Source organism: Ursus americanus, chromosome 32 (genome assembly GCF_024610735.1).
Source record: "Ursus americanus isolate L20-20 chromosome 32, mUrsAme1.1.p, whole genome shotgun sequence".
In the NCBI taxonomy this organism is placed as follows: Eukaryota; Metazoa; Chordata; class Mammalia; order Carnivora; family Ursidae; genus Ursus; species Ursus americanus.
In genome coordinates, this window is record NC_142158.1 from 30928843 (window position 1) to 30945219 (window position 16377).

At 52.3% G+C, this 16377-nt stretch overlaps 1 protein-coding gene across 1 annotated transcript; it reads right to left on the reverse strand.

Moving 5' to 3' along the window:
• Positions 1-13676: 13676 nt before the first annotated feature.
• On the reverse strand, positions 13677-15710 carry CLPS (colipase). The gene is made up of 3 exons (XM_045772068.2): positions 15540-15710; positions 14386-14508; positions 13677-13918 (listed from the first exon to the last, which is right to left on the reverse strand). The coding sequence occupies exons 1-3, from the start codon at positions 15621-15623 to the stop codon at positions 13787-13789; spliced, it is 339 nt and encodes a 112-aa protein (XP_045628024.1). The 5' UTR covers positions 15624-15710; the 3' UTR covers positions 13677-13786.
• Between the last annotated feature and the right edge of the window lie 667 nt (positions 15711-16377).

Genomic DNA, 16377 nt, shown 5'->3' on the forward strand with positions numbered 1-16377 from the left:
AGGAGAAACACGGGCTGGTTGCTGGCACCTCTCCTGCCGTTGGGGCCAGAGGCCTGAAGAGCCCCCATCTTGCTCACAATCCAGCTCCTGAGACATTAAAGTCACTTCCTGACTCTGGCCTCTGTCTGCGCTTCCTGGGAAAGGGAACCTGGTAGGGATTATTCCAGTCCGGGGGCAGGAAAGTTCAGCCCTATCTGGAGGTATGGTGATCTTGGGGCAGAACTGCAGGAAGGGAATGGGGTAGGGGTAGGTGAGTGAAGAGGCTGGGTGCTGGGAGAGCGTGGAGGGCTGTATGGGAAGGGCGGGGATGAGGAATATGGCTGGAGAGTGTATGTTGGGGTGTCCATGGACGAGTATGTGGTAGGAAGGACTAGAAGCGAATATTGAAATGCTTTCCAAGGGGAGCCCAAGGGTGGATCATTGAGAGAATGTTGATGAGAATGTGTGAGAAGTGTAAGTGCCAGAATGTTCATGCCTATGGTGGGAAAGACCTGGTGTACTGAGGTCTCCAGTCTCTCAGATTTTATCAGGTCCGTTTTATGGGTAAAGAAACTGAGGCTCGGAGAGCTACATGACCCCCAAGGTCACACCATGGGGGTATCAATGAGGAGTCTTTCCACTGCAAGAATCCAGAACAGCCCAAACTGGTCTAGATGATCAGGAAATTCCTGGGTGGTCAGAACTAGAAGTTCAGTGGCAGACGGGCCTCAGGTCTGGCTGAATCCAGCAACTCTATGGCCCTGAGGATGGATTCCTTCTCAGTAGCCACAAAAGTTCCAGGTGTCACCTAACAGTAACAGCCAGAATTTCCTGAGCGCTTATGCTCCACACACGGTGCAAAGTGCTTTCTTATCTGTATTAACTCATTTTATTGTTACAAGTTTAGAGTAGGTCCTATAATTATCCCTATTTTACAAATGGGGGGGGGCGTCTGGCTGGCTCAGTCAGAAGAGCATGTGACTCTTCATCTTAAGATCATGAGTTCAAGCCCCATGTTGGGTCTAATGATCATTAAAAAGTAAATAATTAAACCTGTTTTACGAATAGGGTGTTGAATACCCTTCTCAGGAGTTCAGAGTAAGGGATCGGGGTGGGACTTGAACCCAGGCTGTCTTGCTCCCTAGGGCAGGCTCTCAATCACAAATCCACCTCGCCTATGCACACCATGCCTTCCAGAGAAAGGAAACGGCTCTGTGCCACACTTCCTCCGCAAACCACCTAAGATTGTTTCTGACTGGATTGGCTTCGTCCGTGTGTTCAACCCTTGAACCAATCGTTGTAGTGTAACTTTCTGATTGGCTTCGCCTGGGTCACGTGCGGGGATGGGGTCAGCCTCCCGGGAATATTCTAACGGCGGTGGCTGCTGGTTTTACCCGGTGTCTCCACAGCTGACAGGGCACCAACTCGGAACCCCACGCCCGTTCCTGGCAGATCCTGATGAAGATGCCTGGCCTCAGCTCTGATGTGTGGACCCACTCGCCTGGGTCAGACTGGAACCCTGCGACCCTACCTTGCCCCCAAGTTCAGTTTGTCCTGGAAGCCACCCTGCCCCGGACCCGCTCGCCCCCTATCATTTGACATAAGGACAGTGTAGCTCAGAGATCCTTTGCCTCACACAGAAATCAGGACTTGCTTTTTCCTATATTATTATATCTTGATCATTTCCCTCATGTCACCGAACTCTTCTTTAAAACGTTAATGACTGCCTAATTTTATTGTATTATGCGGACCATATCTTGCTCAACCATTTCCCTCTGGGTAGACGTGAAGATCATTCCCAAATCCAAACCATCTATTCGGATACAAGTTTCTGGCTAAGGAAACAAAACCCTGCTGAAGCAAGGTGGATGATTTCTCCCGCACCTGCTGGTGGGGGAGGCTGCAGAAGGGCTCTGCTGGGTGAGGCTGTCCTTGCGCCCACGGCCTTCTATCTTCCTGCACGGCCATCGGGTGCTCTCCTCCCCCTCCTCCCCCTCCCCCCTTCCTCCCCTCCTCTCCGGCCTCCCTCTCCTTTGTTTCTTTGTTGCCTTACAGGAGTTAAGAGGCAAAATCAGAGGCATTGTTTTTCTGCATCTGAACGTGCAAATATTAATATGCTCCTCGCATGGACGTTTTAGAGGAATAATCTTAATGCTGAGAAGGCAGAAGCTCCCGGCCACCTTCATTTAACCAAATCTTTTTCCTCCCATCTGATCAGCCTTTTCTCTGCCCAGACGTGGTCTCTCGTCGTCTCCCTCAGAAGCCTTATTTCTAAGGTGAGGTCTCTCCCCTGCCACCCATAGTTTCCTTTCTTCTCCTTCTCCTTCTCTTTCTCGTTCCCCTCCTCCTCCTCCTCCTCCTTCTTTTTTTTCCCAACACAAGGCAAGAGACAATGCTATGAATTCAAGTCCCCTTTCATTTTCTTCATCCTTGGTACCAGAGGGATTGCTTTCGTTACAGGTAGCTCGGGCTGTGTGAATACTTCTAGCCAATGAATGACAGGTGTAACTTCTGGGCCAAAGCAGAGAAGCCCAAGTGTGACACAATAAAAAGCAAGACTCTGTTTTTGATGACTGGCCGGTGACAGCTTTGAAGCCCCCACGCCCCTTCTGCGCCACACATAAGCAAGCCGATAAGACATACGCCCCCTCCCTTAGCGCTGGTGGGCAGTGCAGACCACCCAACCCCAGCCTGCCCTGGGGAACCCTCACTCTGGCCCCAGCGCCTAGCCTAGCCACAGTAAAAGCCAAAGCCACACACCCCTTCATCCTTGCTGCTCACACCTCCTTGTACCTGCCCTGCTGTCCCAGAAGGTTCCTGTGTTCGAGTAATAAACCTTTTCCTATCATCGTGGTACGCGGGTGATCCAAAATCCAAACCAATTTGGGATGAGAGTTGATTTCCCCCTCCATGAAGCACCCAGAAAAGCCTGGAGTTCTCCAATTCCCTTGCCATGTCCAGGTGGTCAGATGAGGTGGTGGCTGGGGGTGCCCGGATCTCTAAGTCACCACATGAAGGATGGCTACCCCGAGAGTGTCCTGATTCACAGCCGACTTTGCGGGAGCAAGAAGTCCACGTGTGTTGTGTTGAGCCTCTGTGATTCCTGGGTTCTCTGCTCCCGCAGCATTACCTAGCTTGACCTACCAGCCTCTGTGAAAATGTCCTGCTGCTCTGCCCTCGGTCTTACCGGGTGTTCCCACCGCCCAGGCTCAGTCACGTCATGGGTTGTCAGCCCCACAACCCACCCACAGGTCTGCGTCCTGGGCTTGTAAGTCCTGTGCTGGCCTGCGGAGATGCCTCCAGGCACACAGGAACTTTCTCAGGAGGGGGAGTTATTGAAATTCCAATCGAGGGGCGCCTGGGTGGTTCAGTCAGTTAAACACTGGACCCTTGATTTTGGCTCAGGTCATGACCTCAGGTCCTGGGATAGAGCCCCACCGTGGGGGCTCTGCCCTGAGCGTGGAGCCTGCTTACATTTCTCTTTCTCGGACACCAGGGTGGCTCAGTCAGTTAAGTGACTACCTTTGGCATAGGTCATGATCCCAGCATCCTAGGATCGAGTCCCACATCGGGCTCCCTGCTGAGCATTCTCCCTCTCCCTCTGCCACTCCCCTGCTCTTGCTCTCTGTCAAATAAATGAAGAAAAATCTTTTTTAAAAAAGAAAAGATTCTCTTTCTCCTTCTCCCTGACCCCCCACCCCCCTCCCCCCTTTCATGCACTCTCTCAAAAAATTTCTAATTGAAGGCCTCTGGGGGGAAAGAGTGGAAAGATGAAAACTAGAACCTCGCTTTCTGCTACTTGAAGCTTTGTGACTTTGGGGAGGTGTGGCAACTTCTCTGGGCCTCAGTCACCTCATCTGAGTAACAAAATATTCATAATACTATTTATTAACAGTAATATACAAGCGGATTCCATGAAAGAATCTTTTCAAATCCCTCGAACTCAGAGACCTTGGAATTCTAAAGATAATGAGAACTACTTCCATACATCGGGTGCCGACTCTAATAACAGCACCTGTTATTTAATGGGGAAGTGACGCCGGCCCCTGCGTTGACTGCATTAGCCCCCGTGCTGCCGATGGTGAAGCGGGGACTCGCGGAAGTTAAGAAGTCTGCCCGAGATCACACAGCCCGTAGGCAGCGGAGCTGGGATTTCAACCCAGATGGTGCCAGCGCCAGAGCCCGAGCGCAGACTAGACTCTTCTACCGGCGGCCAGATGAGTGCAGAAAAGGGTCCAGGACACAGCAGCTCTTCTGGGGAAACTCCCGCTTTCCCCGCATTGCTTGTTCCTCTGTCCCGTTGATCTGGGAGTTGGCAGCCGGCCTCTCCAGTCAACCCTAGGAACGGGCATTCGCACCTGTTTAGCTCCCCTGCGGGCCTGAGGCACCGGGCAGCCACAGCCGAGGAGGGTGTTCCGATGGACCTTAGAAGCCACCACTGGCTCTGGGCTGTGGGGCATCTGCTGTTCCTGCTCTTCGTCGCCCTCCTGTTTGCTTCCTCCTCACCAGTGGCTCACTTGACAAATCGAGTATTTGCCAAGGAACCTAGAGCACACAGTCACCTCCTCAGCCACTGTGCCAAGACCTGTGCTGTTTGGGGAGCTGGGTGGGCTCAGAGGCTGATGCGGGGGAGAGCCGGAAGTCGGGGACAGCGGGGACGGTTGGGTGGAGGGTGTCGGGGAGGAAAAAGAAAACCCATCCTCGTCATGGGAGCTATGCCAGGACTGTGCGAGGTGCTGCCACCGACCGCACAGGTGAATGTGACACAGGACTCCCCACCTTGGGCTCACATCTGATAAGAGAGACAGGCATTCATTCGACAAATGTTACTACTATGTGGAAATTATCCTTCTAGGTGCTAGGGATAGGGCTGTGAGCAAGACATAAAAACCCTTGCCCTTGTAGACCTGACATTCTGCTGGAGGAGGCAACTAGGTAAAATATTTCCATAGCCCAGGCGATAAACCCCTAGGGACAAAGAAAACAAGGAAGGGGCTTCAGGTGTGGGGGTATAAGGAGAGGGTGCAGTTTGAAACAGGGGGCTTAGGGAAGACATCATGGACCAAGCGAAATTTCAACAAAGACCTAAAGGTATAGAGTATTACAATATTCTCCCTTGTTCAGCACTTACGCGTTCAGCACCTACTGTGCGTGAGGACTTTAGTCCTTGGGGCTAAGGACTACGGCAGGGAGCAAAATAGGGAGAGAGACTTGGCCCCCTGGAACTTAGGGTCTAGCAGGCGGGAGACAGAAAGTTAAAAGAAGAGAGAGAGAGAGAGATGAAGATAATTTCAGAGAATCCTAGCGTTGTGAACACAGTGAGGGCAGCTGATGGGGCTGGGGGGCGGCGTGAATCTGGTGCATTCAGAGACCCAGTGGTGGCTGCCAGGTGTGTGTGTGTTGGGGTGAGGCAGCCAAGAGATCTAGTGATGGGCTGGCAGCCCTGGGATGAGGAAGCCTGGCAGGTCCCATCAAGCGTTTTGGTATCTAAATGCCTTGGGAACTCCTTGGAGGCTTTGAAGCAAGGGAATGACATGATGGGATTTACCTTTTAAAAAAGATCCCTCCTGTTCTGGGAAGAATTGGGGAAGGTGGGGCTGTGGGGGTGGAGAGAGCCTTGTGAGGTGGAGGTCAGAGTCCTGGGCTGCGTTACTGGGAAGAGTGGAATGGGGGAGGCTATTGCCAATCCAGTCCTCTCCTGCTTTATTTCCTTTATAGTACTTGTCAAACATAATAGATATGATTTTACATATGTAAGTAGTAATTATTAATACTAACACATATACGTTAGGTAAAAATTATGTACAGTGAAATGTCCCAACCTTGATTTTACATTAAAATTAGTGAATTTAAAACCCATGCAAACACCCTCATAACCGCCCCCCAGCTCAAGTCACAGAGCACTTCCCCGCACCCCACGAGGCTCCCCTACATTCTCTGCCAGTCTGTAGGTCCCAAAGGTAACACTCTCCAGACCTCTTTTGTTGTAGATTAGTTTTGCTTGTTTTTGAAATTCGTATAATGGAATCACACAGTATTTTTTGTTTACGGCTTCCTTTGCTCAATGTTTTGTCTGTGACACCCTATTTCACTTCTTTATTATCTGTCTTCTCCCCTAGAGCTGCGTGCCCTTGTCCAATAGCACAGTCACGAATCCCACGAGTTACTTAAGTTACAATTAATTAAAATTTCAGGAAAATTTAAAATTCAGCTCCTCAGTCCCCCTCACCACATTTCAAGCGCTCATTAGCTATATGTGGCCAGTGATTACCAAATTGGAACATGCAGAAAAAGCACATGCTTGTCGTTGCCGAAAGTTCTATGGGACAGCTGCCCTGGAATGTCAGCTCGAGGAGGGCAGCAGACGGCATTTCTGGGCGTTTCTGTTTTTGTTCCCAGCTGCATTCCCATTGCCCGACACGCTGCCTGGACACGGTGGGTGCTCAGGATTGAATGCTTGTTGAATGACTACTGCACTTGCCTGGCAGAGAGATGAGGTGGCCGTGATAGACGGTGTCATGGCCTGCGCCCCAGCACTAGGGATCGCTATGCGGAGCCTGTAGGAGGCAGGCAAGCCCCACTTTAAGAATAAGTAGGAGTTGGTGGAGAGAAGGCTGTGCAGAGGAAGGAACCGCCGGAGCAAAGACAGGAAGGCCTGGACCACCAGGTGTGTGCGAGAGAAGTAACCTATTTGGGGTACACAAAAGGCAAACCTGTAAAATCTCTTTAGCCCCTCCGGGCACAAGTGAGGTCCCGCGGGCGCCCCTGCGCACAGACATCCGCGATCACCAGCTCCAGACCGCCCGGCCTGGCGGGAGTGGGGGCGCTGGTGAGGGCGCAGCGCGGGGAGTGCGGGGGAGCCTGCATGTAGGAAGACCCGGGGCGCCGACTCCCCGCAGCACACCGGGGCGCTCTGCATCCCGAGCCAGATGTGCAAGAGCAGGTCCGGCCGCCGGGCTTTCCGAGGGCTGCGAGTCGCACTGCGCCGCCACGGCGTGGAAGAGTAGGGAGTATCACACGCAGGTGCGTCGGCGCCCGGGGTGGGGACGAGCGGGGTGGGCCCCGGGAAAGGAGGGGCCGCGGCGGACCCGGCGCCCAGGGGGAGGAGGGGCGGGGAGGTGGGCGGCAACGACCGGGAGCCGGGAATTGTCTGCTGCTACTGCACCTCCCAGCCGCCTGGGGGAGCCCGTGGACAGACCCAAGGTGGGACCCCCAACCCAAGGGCTTGGAATCCCGGGTGGGAGGTGTGGGGCGTGGCGAGGCCTCTTTTTCTAATATGAGTTCCGGCTCTCGAGGGGTAAGCTCAGCAAACTTTGAAAGCAGCATTGTAAATGGGCACAGCTAGAAGGTGTGGTCCTAATCATGGTTCTCGGCCCATCCTTCTCAACAGCCCCAGGGGTTGTGCTGTGGCTCCAGGTGTTCCTGGCGGGAGGTGGTGGGCAGAGGTAGCCTCTGAGCTGGGTGTGCAGGAGAGGGGAGTTGGTTTGCCGGTGAAAGGACTTAAGGAGAAAAGATGGAGGCCCCCTATGGGTAGGGGTTCATTCACTCAGGATAGGCGCATGGGTTAATGACAGGAAAGGTGATGCTAGAGATTGAACAATCCCAGGGGTCAGCCTGGAGGAGGCAACCAGAGGCACAGACTGAACAGTGTCTGAGGGGGGGTCCCTTAAGCCCAGGCTCCTCTGCTGTGTGCAAGCAGATGGGCCCCAGAGCTAGACGGGGGTGGGAGTGGGGCTGCCCCTTAGGGCTAAGGGCTAAGCAACCCCCAAGGTCAAGGTCAAAGTCCTGCCTTTCCCAGACATTCCTGGACCTGTATAATGAGATGTCCCTGTCGGCTGGACCTGACTTGTGTATTTCTGAAGAATGAGAAATCATTTAAAACCACCTGTGGCCATTGTAAGAAAATTGAAAAAAAAAAAAAAAAAGTCCGCTAAGAGATTTTCTTCTAATGCTCCCTCTTCTTTGCTGCCTCCCCCTCCTCCTCCATCCACGCCCATGCCTACCCAAAACAATGTTCTTTTTTTTTTTTTTTTTAAAGATTTTATTCGACAGAGATGCCAGCGAGAGAGGGAACACAAGCAGGGGGAGTGGGAGAGGAAGAAGCAGGCTCATAGCGGAGGAGCCTGATGTGGGGCTCGATCCCATAACGCTGGGATCACGCCCTGAGCCGAAGACAGACGCTTAACCGCTGTGCCACCCAGGAGCCCCCAAAACAATGTTCTTGCCCCTGGTCCTCAGCCTCCACCAGCAGGAAAGGGTGGGAGGACGGGATGACGCATCATCATTGAAAAAAAGAGCTTTCAGTGGTTGCTGCCCCCTGGTGCTGGGGGCTGGGGAGGCCGAGCTGGAATGCGCATGGCACAGGTTGCTGGGGCTGAAGGGTCAGAGAGGCAGGAAGCTTAGGCTTGGGCCTGTCCCCTATTGGGGCATGAATAAAAATCCCCCAGAGGAGACTTGAGCTCCCCTCCGCACCCCGATGGGCTTCAGCCCATTCCACAATCCACCTTCCAAAAATTTAGTTTACACCTGAACTCTTGGTTCCCCTGACCTTAAATATCAGAAATGTGAAAGAAAATATACAAGACAAACGTGTATAAAGAGTTGCAGTCTCAGTTGGTACAGCAGGCAACACTTGATCTCAGGGTCATGAGTATGAGCCCCACATCGGGTGTAGAGATTACTTAAAAAATGAAAAGATTTGCCGGTGTTTATGGAGCATTTACTATATGCCAGGGGCAGTGCTAGATGCTTTACAAACATGATTTCAATTAATCCTACAAAAAACCTTATGAGGGATCAGAACTGTTATCACCCCTATTTTACAGGGGGGAGCCCGAGACGGATGAGCACCTTGCTCCCAGTCACACGGCTTGAAAGTGATGACGCGGACTCTTCCGGGAGAGAAGAGAGAGCAGGGACGAGAAAGAAAGGAGAGCCAAGGAAAGAGCTTGAGGAAAAGAAAGATCGGAGCACCTGCTGTGCTGTGGGGATTTCTGGGGAGAGAATGAATCAAGAGGAGTTTCAGGAAGTTGTGAGGCTCTTGGAGCCGGATGCTAGCTCTCGGGCTGTGTGTGTCGTGAATTCCCAGCAGAAGCAGGCGTCGACGCAGCCCTTGCTATATGCGGGTGATATTTTGGAGATAACTCAGGTTTTGGACCCAAAGTTCTATACTAGGCTACACTTCTGATTCAGTGAGCCCCGGACCTGAGTCAGGTGTGCCCTCCAGGATGCCAGGCTTGTGGCGCAGGAGCTCAGGAGTTGAGACAGACGCTGAGGTTTACTTAGAGCACCCCCTTAAGTCCTAGCGACACTATAACCCATGTCTTGGTAGAAATTGCTCCTGTACTCAATGTGTCAGATACCTGGGGTTACACGGACATCAGAAAGACACAGGGTTACTGTCCATGGTGGTACACGAGCTCCTCTTATTTGGAGAAAGTCTAGGAAACACCCTTGGAGGAAGAGATTGCAGGCTGGAAACCCAGCCTCCAAGGATGCCAATGTCTTCAAATTTAGAAGGGGAGGGAAAAGATACGCTGCTGATATGATTCAACTGGTTTCATGCAATGGGAGGAAAACGTTCCCTCTACCCCCTTAGGTTCAGTTTTTGGGGTCTGCAAATTGACAAAAAACAGATTGGCAAGAGAAAAGACAGGTTTTCGGTTTTCAATTTTTGTTTTTGTTTAGATTTATTTATTTGTGAGAGAGAGAGAGAGAGAGCAGGGGGAGGGGGATGGGTAGAGGGAGAGGGAGACAAGAAGACTCCCTGACAAGCGGGAAGCCCAGTGTGGGGCTTGATGCCAAGACCCTGAGTTTATGACCTGAGCTGAAATCAAAAGTCGGATGCTTAACCGACTGAGCCACCCAGGCACCCCAAGACAGATTTTTATTCACATGCATATGTGGATAGAATTTACAGAAAAAGGTGGCTCAGTGAGACAGTTGGAATTTGGGGCATATAAACCATCTTAATTGGAGAAGGGGGGTGGGGGAGGGACACTTTGGAAAATGGCTTCTTAACAGGAGAAGGAATGGGAAGAAAGGGCACTTAGGGGAAAGTGAATTACTTTTAAGAAAGATAAATGGGCCCTTAGGAGAGTAGATGACAGATAATGATAGTTTTGTGACAAAGTCTACTTAGGTGCGGTGCTGACTTCTCCAGTGGTAAGACTCCAGTGATAAGAGTCAATCTTTCCTGGTTGCAAGAAACCTCCCCAGGAGGGAATTTATGAGTTGAGTTCTTTTGCGAGGCTCTGCTTTTAGGCAGATAAGAGGCTTCAGAAAAAAAGCCTATTCTCAAATGCCTCCAGCTTAAAATAGCAGCACTATTCAGTGGAAGTGAAATGTGAGCCTATATGTAATTTTAAATTTTCTAATGGCCATATTTCAAAAGTGGAACCAATTTTGGTAACATATTTTATTTCATTTTATTATTTATTTATTTTTAAAAAATTCTTTATTTAAGTTCAATTTAGTTAACATATACTGTATTATTAGTTTCAGGGGTAGAATTTAGTGATTCATCAGTTGCATGTAACACCCAGTGCTCGTTACATCACGTGCCCTCCTTAATGCCCATCACCCAGTTACCCCATCCCCCTACCCATCTCCCCTCCAGCAACCCTCCGTTTGTTTCCTGTAGTTAAGAGTCTCATATGGCTTGTTCTACTCTCTGTTTTCATCTTATTTTATTTTTCCTTCCCTTCCCCTATGTTCATCTGTTTATTTCTTAAATTCCACATGTGAGTAAAATCATATGGTATTTGTCTTTCTCTGACTGACTTATTTCACTCAGCATAATACCCTCTAGTTCCATCCATGTCATTGCAAATGGCAAGATTTCATTCTTTTTGATGGCTGAATAATATTCCATCATACAAATATACCACATCTTCTTTATCCATTCATCTGTCGATGGACATCTGGGCTCTTTCCCTGTTCTGGCTGTTGTGGACATTGCTGCTATAAACATTGGGGTGCAGGTGCCCCTTCGGATCACTATGTTTGTAACCTAGTAGTGCAATTGCTGGGTTACAGGATAATATATTTTATTTATAACCCAATCAAAAATGTTATTTCAACCTGTAAAATATTTGAGATAGTTTACATCCTTTTTTTGGTAATAGGTCTTCCAAACCTTCCAAACTTGGATTTTACACGTACCCCAGTTCAAGTGAGCCATACGTCAAGGGCTCAACATGTGGCTAATCGGTACTCTACTAGACGGCATATGTCTACAGGGTCCGGCATGAGGAATCTTTTTGGATTCAAGCCTGCAAATACCCTTGCCTCCTTCTATAGCTGAATTTCTAGCAGATCTAGAAAAAAAAGGTACAGCAAGACAGGGAGCTCCTGGGATTAGAATATTAAGGTAGGACATGTCAATGGCAAGGCTACAACCTATAGGACATCCTTTTTTTTTTTTTTTTTTTGAATAGAGAGAGTGCGCATGCGGGAGTGGGGGTGAGGGTTAGGGTGGGTGGGGAGGAGCAGAGGGAGATGAGAGAGAATCTTAAGCAGGCTCCATGCTCAGCTCGGAGGCTGACACAGGGCTCAGTCTCATGACCCTGAGATCACAGCCTGAGCCAAAATCAAGAGTCAGACACTTAACTGACAGAGCTACCCAGCACTCCCCCCAGGACATCTTTATGGGAATTAGAAAATGATGACTCCTCTGGGCTCCAGGCTTGGTGAGAGGAAGGTGCTTTCGAACAATAGCGACATAACAACAAATGCTCCCCTGCTCCCAGCAGTCTTGTATGAGTGCAGAAAAACAAGAACCACTCCAGAGGGTTCAAGTAGAAAGGATGTAATACAGGGAACAGGGGCTTGGGGTCTTTGCCGCTTGCTTCCACAGAGCCCAGCTTCCCACCCACCCCTGGAAATGAGGGACGTTTCCCTTGCGTCCTTTACCGTCCGTAACACAGTGCTGGGCACTACGGTCATTCAGATGTGTGAAGAAGTGAATGAATGTGGATCTGCACCCAGGGCTGAATCTGGGCGCCAAGGAGTATGACCCAACCCTGCCTCAGGGCCTGAGACCCCTACTGGGTTAAGGTCTTGGAAGCTACTCTGGGATGCCTGGGTGGCTCAGCCGGTGAATTGTCTGCCTTTGGCTCAAGTTGGGATCCAGTCCTGCATCGGGCTCCCTGCTCAGTGGGGAGTCATTTTTCTCCCTCTGCCCCTCCCCCCCTCGCAAAAATAAATAAAATCTTTAAAAAAAGCAAGCAAGCAAGCAAGCTACTCTGCTTGAGCACTAACTTAGGTACGGCACTACTTGACTCCCCAACAGCCATTGCCCACCTTGCTTACTAACTGAACCCCAGTACTGTTGGGGCAGTTCTGTGCCCAGCCCTAGGAGAGGGATCATAGTTAGTCCAGGCCAGTCATGGGGATCCCGTTCCTCTGCCCTGCACCTGCTTTCCCAGCCTCCCTGTGGCCAGAGGTGGTCATATCACCCAGTTTGGAGCCATTGTGATAAGAAGTCAGCAGGGAGGCTTTCGGGCGAGATGAGAAGGCATGCTGGGAGAAACGCTCTGCCCTCACCCCCCTGTGCACCCACCCTCTACGCCATGCTTCCTAATGGAGAATATGGTGAGAAAACATGACGTTAGGAGCTGCTGTGAAGGCAAATGCCAGTCGAGAGGAGGTTCGAGAACGGCAGGGCGGCCAGCATCCAAACAGATGCCAGCACTTCTTATCTCCAGACTTCTGGAGTCTTGAGAAATGTGTGTCCCTAGTCGTTTAAACCATAATGGCATGGATTTTTTGTTCCTTTCAGGTAACTCTATCCTAACTCAGAAACCTAATGGTTACTCTCAGGATTCATTGATCACGAACTACAGAATCCTGGGGCTGGGAGAGCATCTCAATTTTAATTAGTTCACTCTCTTCTTTCTTTGAGTGCATCTTCTCTCGTGCACCCCCACTGAGGCTCAGTGAACCTCCACTTGCACATGTCAGTGACGGGGACCTCAGGACTGCCTAAGGCAACCCAGGCTTTTCGGCTCCAGGGAGTATAACATTTTTTGTATTAAACCAAAACCAAATTCCCTACAATTCCACTCATTTGCCTTAGTATGAGTAATTGGGAAAGCACTGGGAATTGCAGAAAGGGTAGGGGGGTGGAGTTAGATGGGGGTAGTGCCAACTTTTTCTAATTATGTGACATTGAGCTAGTTACTGAACCTCTCTGAACATTAGTTCAGCTACAGAGACAATAAATTCTCCCTCCTGGATCATCGTGAGGACTTGCTAGCACAGAGTCAGCTCACGGCAATTGTTCGTGGTCTGAGCCCTTACACACGGGCTGTGTCAGCTAGGGGGCACATCTGGGAGCTGGGCCCAGAAAGAAGGTATGAACCCAGGACAGGGACCAGGAAGTTTTGATGCAGGGCAGGAGTATGGGCCATTCTAACTCCCCACTATAAGTGTGTGAATATGTGTGTACGCACGTGCACCTGTCTGAGAATTTGAGGGCCAAGAAGGGCATCCCAGGGAGGTGTGATTGGTCCCCAGATGGAGAGGTTCCCGGAATGGCTGCTTCACAAACTTGTCTCCAGGCTGCCCAGACTCATCCACCTGGTTCCAGACCCAGCCATCCTTCCTCACCTGTTTGACACCTGCCTTGATGAGCCAAAGGCTTGATGTGACATCAAGGAAGGTACTGACTCAGCAAGAACATTCAGGAGCCTGGGGAAGGTTGCAGGAAGAGCTTTAATTGCTGGGAATCCAATCAGAAAAGGGAGGTGCTGGTGGGGGGCGGGGCAGGGAGGGGTGGTGGAGGAGGAGCATCCTTTCGGGGGTTTTACTCCCTGGAGCGTCCAGCATCGTGGCAGATGCCGAAGTTGGTATTGGTGATGGAGCCCACGATGCTCTTGTCACCCTCACAGCTCAGGCCCCGCTCACAGGGACACTTGTAGTAAACCCCATAGAGCGTCTGCAAAGACACAGAGCCAGTGGAGTCACAGGCTGGGGGCGGGGGTCTACTTCGGGCATATCTCCCCCCGCCCCCCAGCCTGACCCAGAGAACCCGAGGCCCGGCTCTTTTCAGTCTGTCCCCTCCCGACTGCCACGCCAGGGGGCGCTGTGGGCCTGGAGGACCCAGGTTCTGGTTCCCACTCTGTGCTTCTTTCGCGCTTCCGAACTAGATCTCTCTGGGGAGCCTCTATTTACCCATCCGCGAAGTGGGGATGACGAATCCCCGGCCCCACCCACCTCACTGGTTAGTTGTGAGGATCAAAAGAGATGAGCGGATGGTCAAGCCTGTTGATCTCCCTCTCCTGACGCCAGCGTTCGACGTCCAGGCTGCCCCTCCCCCCTGCTCGTACCCCCAAGCCGGAGGGCCCTCCTCCTCTGGGGTGTCCCCCTTCCCACCAGCAGCATACCGCGCCCGCCGGCACGCACCTTGGCAGAGCACTCGCTGTTCTCGCTGGCCTTGGGCGCGCAGCGGGCCAGGCTCAGCCCGGTGTCCCGGTGGCAGCAGCTGCTCTTGCACTGGGCGCTGTTCAGGCAGAGCTCGCCGTCTTCCTGCCGGGACAGCCGGTTAGCCGCGACCCCTCCCCTCTGTCCCTTCTCTACCCCCACCCACCCCCGCCCCGGCCCCCTCTACCGCTGACAGGGCCTCCCGGAGCGGGCGTATGTGGAGGAACCCGGCCGGGCGGCTGACGGCCGGTCTGCACCCCCACCCCGCTCGTGGGAGAAACGCGCGGGGCCGTGGCTGCGAGACGGGACACGGGTTCTAGGACCTGCGGGGCCGCGGGCAAGTCACTGCCCCACCCTCTGCCTCAGTGTTCCCTTGGAATGTGCACAGGTGACTCAGAACAGGGTTTCCAGACGTCTCTGGCTCCCCCGGTCCACTGAGGAGTCTAGGGAGGTGGAGGACCGTCTCCCTGGAAAACGCTTCCCTCCCTGGACAGACTTTTACCTATAACCTCAGGGGGATCCTGGCCCCTCTGAGCCAGGCAAGGCTCTGAGTGAAGAGCCTTTGGGTAGAGGGGCGACGTGGGGCAGTGGGAGAGCGCGGCTCTGAAGCCACCAGCCGGTTTCCCAGCGCTGCTCCGTGCGTTCCAGCCACGTGCCCTCGGGCAGGTGGCTTCACCTTTCTCTGCAACTGCTTTCCGTCTGAAAACGGGCTGGATGTTGACAGTACCTGCCTCGCGTGGTTGGTAGGAGAACCCAAGGAGTAAACGTTCCCGAGACACTTTGAACTGTGTCTGTGTGTCCCTTGAGGTCAGAACCAGAATCACTGGGGGAGCTTTTTAAACTGCTGGACCTTCTGAGCCAGGGTTTCCAGGGCGGGGGCCTCGGGCTCTGAACTTTGATAAAGCTCCCTCAGCCAGGCCAAACTACGGCTCTGAGCATGCTCCCTGCTGATCAGCCTTGTCCGAGGCCCCCAGGGGAAGAGGCACAGGGCAGACATGGGCAGGAAAGGGAGAGATGCCTCGCCTCTCTGCCTCTGGGCAGCTCCAGGTGGAGACATTAGAGGTAAAGACCTAAGTTTTAAAAAATCCCCACCTGGATCTTCAGATGACTCCTCCCCTGACATCCGTCCCTCTTACCAGGTTGATAATTATCCCCCGAGGGTCAGGAACTGCATAGACCACTGCTAGGGCTACAAGCAGAAGGACAAGGACCTTCTCCATGATGAACGGGGACAGCTGGGTTAGGTAGCAGCTGGCAGGTCAGGTGGCAGAAGACAGCCAGCCAGGGCGGTGGAGCTATAAAAGGGGTTCTGCCCACGTGTGACCCACCTTCCCGGTCCCACAGGGCTGGACCTGAACAGCGGCCCAGCTGTGGCCAATCTGCTGGGGGGCGTGTCCGTGATAAAGCAGCTGGGCGGCACCTGGCACCGTGTGTGTGTGTGTGTGTGTGTGTGTGTGTGTGTGTGTGTGTGTGTGTGAGTGAGAGAGAGATACTGCATCATGGTTCATTGTGGACTCTGGACACTTGGACTTGTACAAGTTATAAACTGGGCAAGTTATCAGTTCTGAGTCTCAATCTCCTTATCTGTCAATGGGGGATCATTTCAAGGGTCGGGGGGCTGAGGGAATGAATGTGTTAGATATATCTTGACACACATAGATCTCACTCTGGGTGTACTTCCTTCCTGCCCTCAATCAGCGGGCTGCCTCCATGAGTCATCTCAGGGGCCCTAGGACGGTGCTCTTCAAACGATCCTTTCCTGTTTCCTTTCCACTTCACTTAATATCTGCAATCCCAGAGTTAAAGGCTCAGCCCTGCAGTGAAGGCTTCCACTCCCCCCGCCCACCCAAGGCCACATGTGAGCATGTACTGTAGTCGGTTCTGGCTGAGAGCGAGGCGGTCTCATGAGGTTCGGTGGCCCCGGGGCTGGAGGCTGGGAAGGGCGCAGCTGCCCGAGTGTGCTCAGCTGCGGGA

What these genes read in the sequence shown, in the direction of transcription:
- CLPS (XM_045772068.2), bottom strand. Translation starts at nt 15,623, where the DNA reads ATGGAGAAGGTCCTTGTCCTTCTGCTTGTAGCCCTAGCAGTGGTCTAT. An exon ending in GGGGGATAATTATCAACCTG is followed by an intron (nt 14,509 to 15,539) that starts GTAAGAGGGACG and finishes CTGTCCCGGCAG; the next exon opens with GAAGACGGCGAGCTCTGCCT. An exon ending in ACAGCGAGTGCTCTGCCAAG is followed by an intron (nt 13,919 to 14,385) that starts GTGCGTGCCGGC and finishes GTGTCTTTGCAG; the next exon opens with ACGCTCTATGGGGTTTACTA.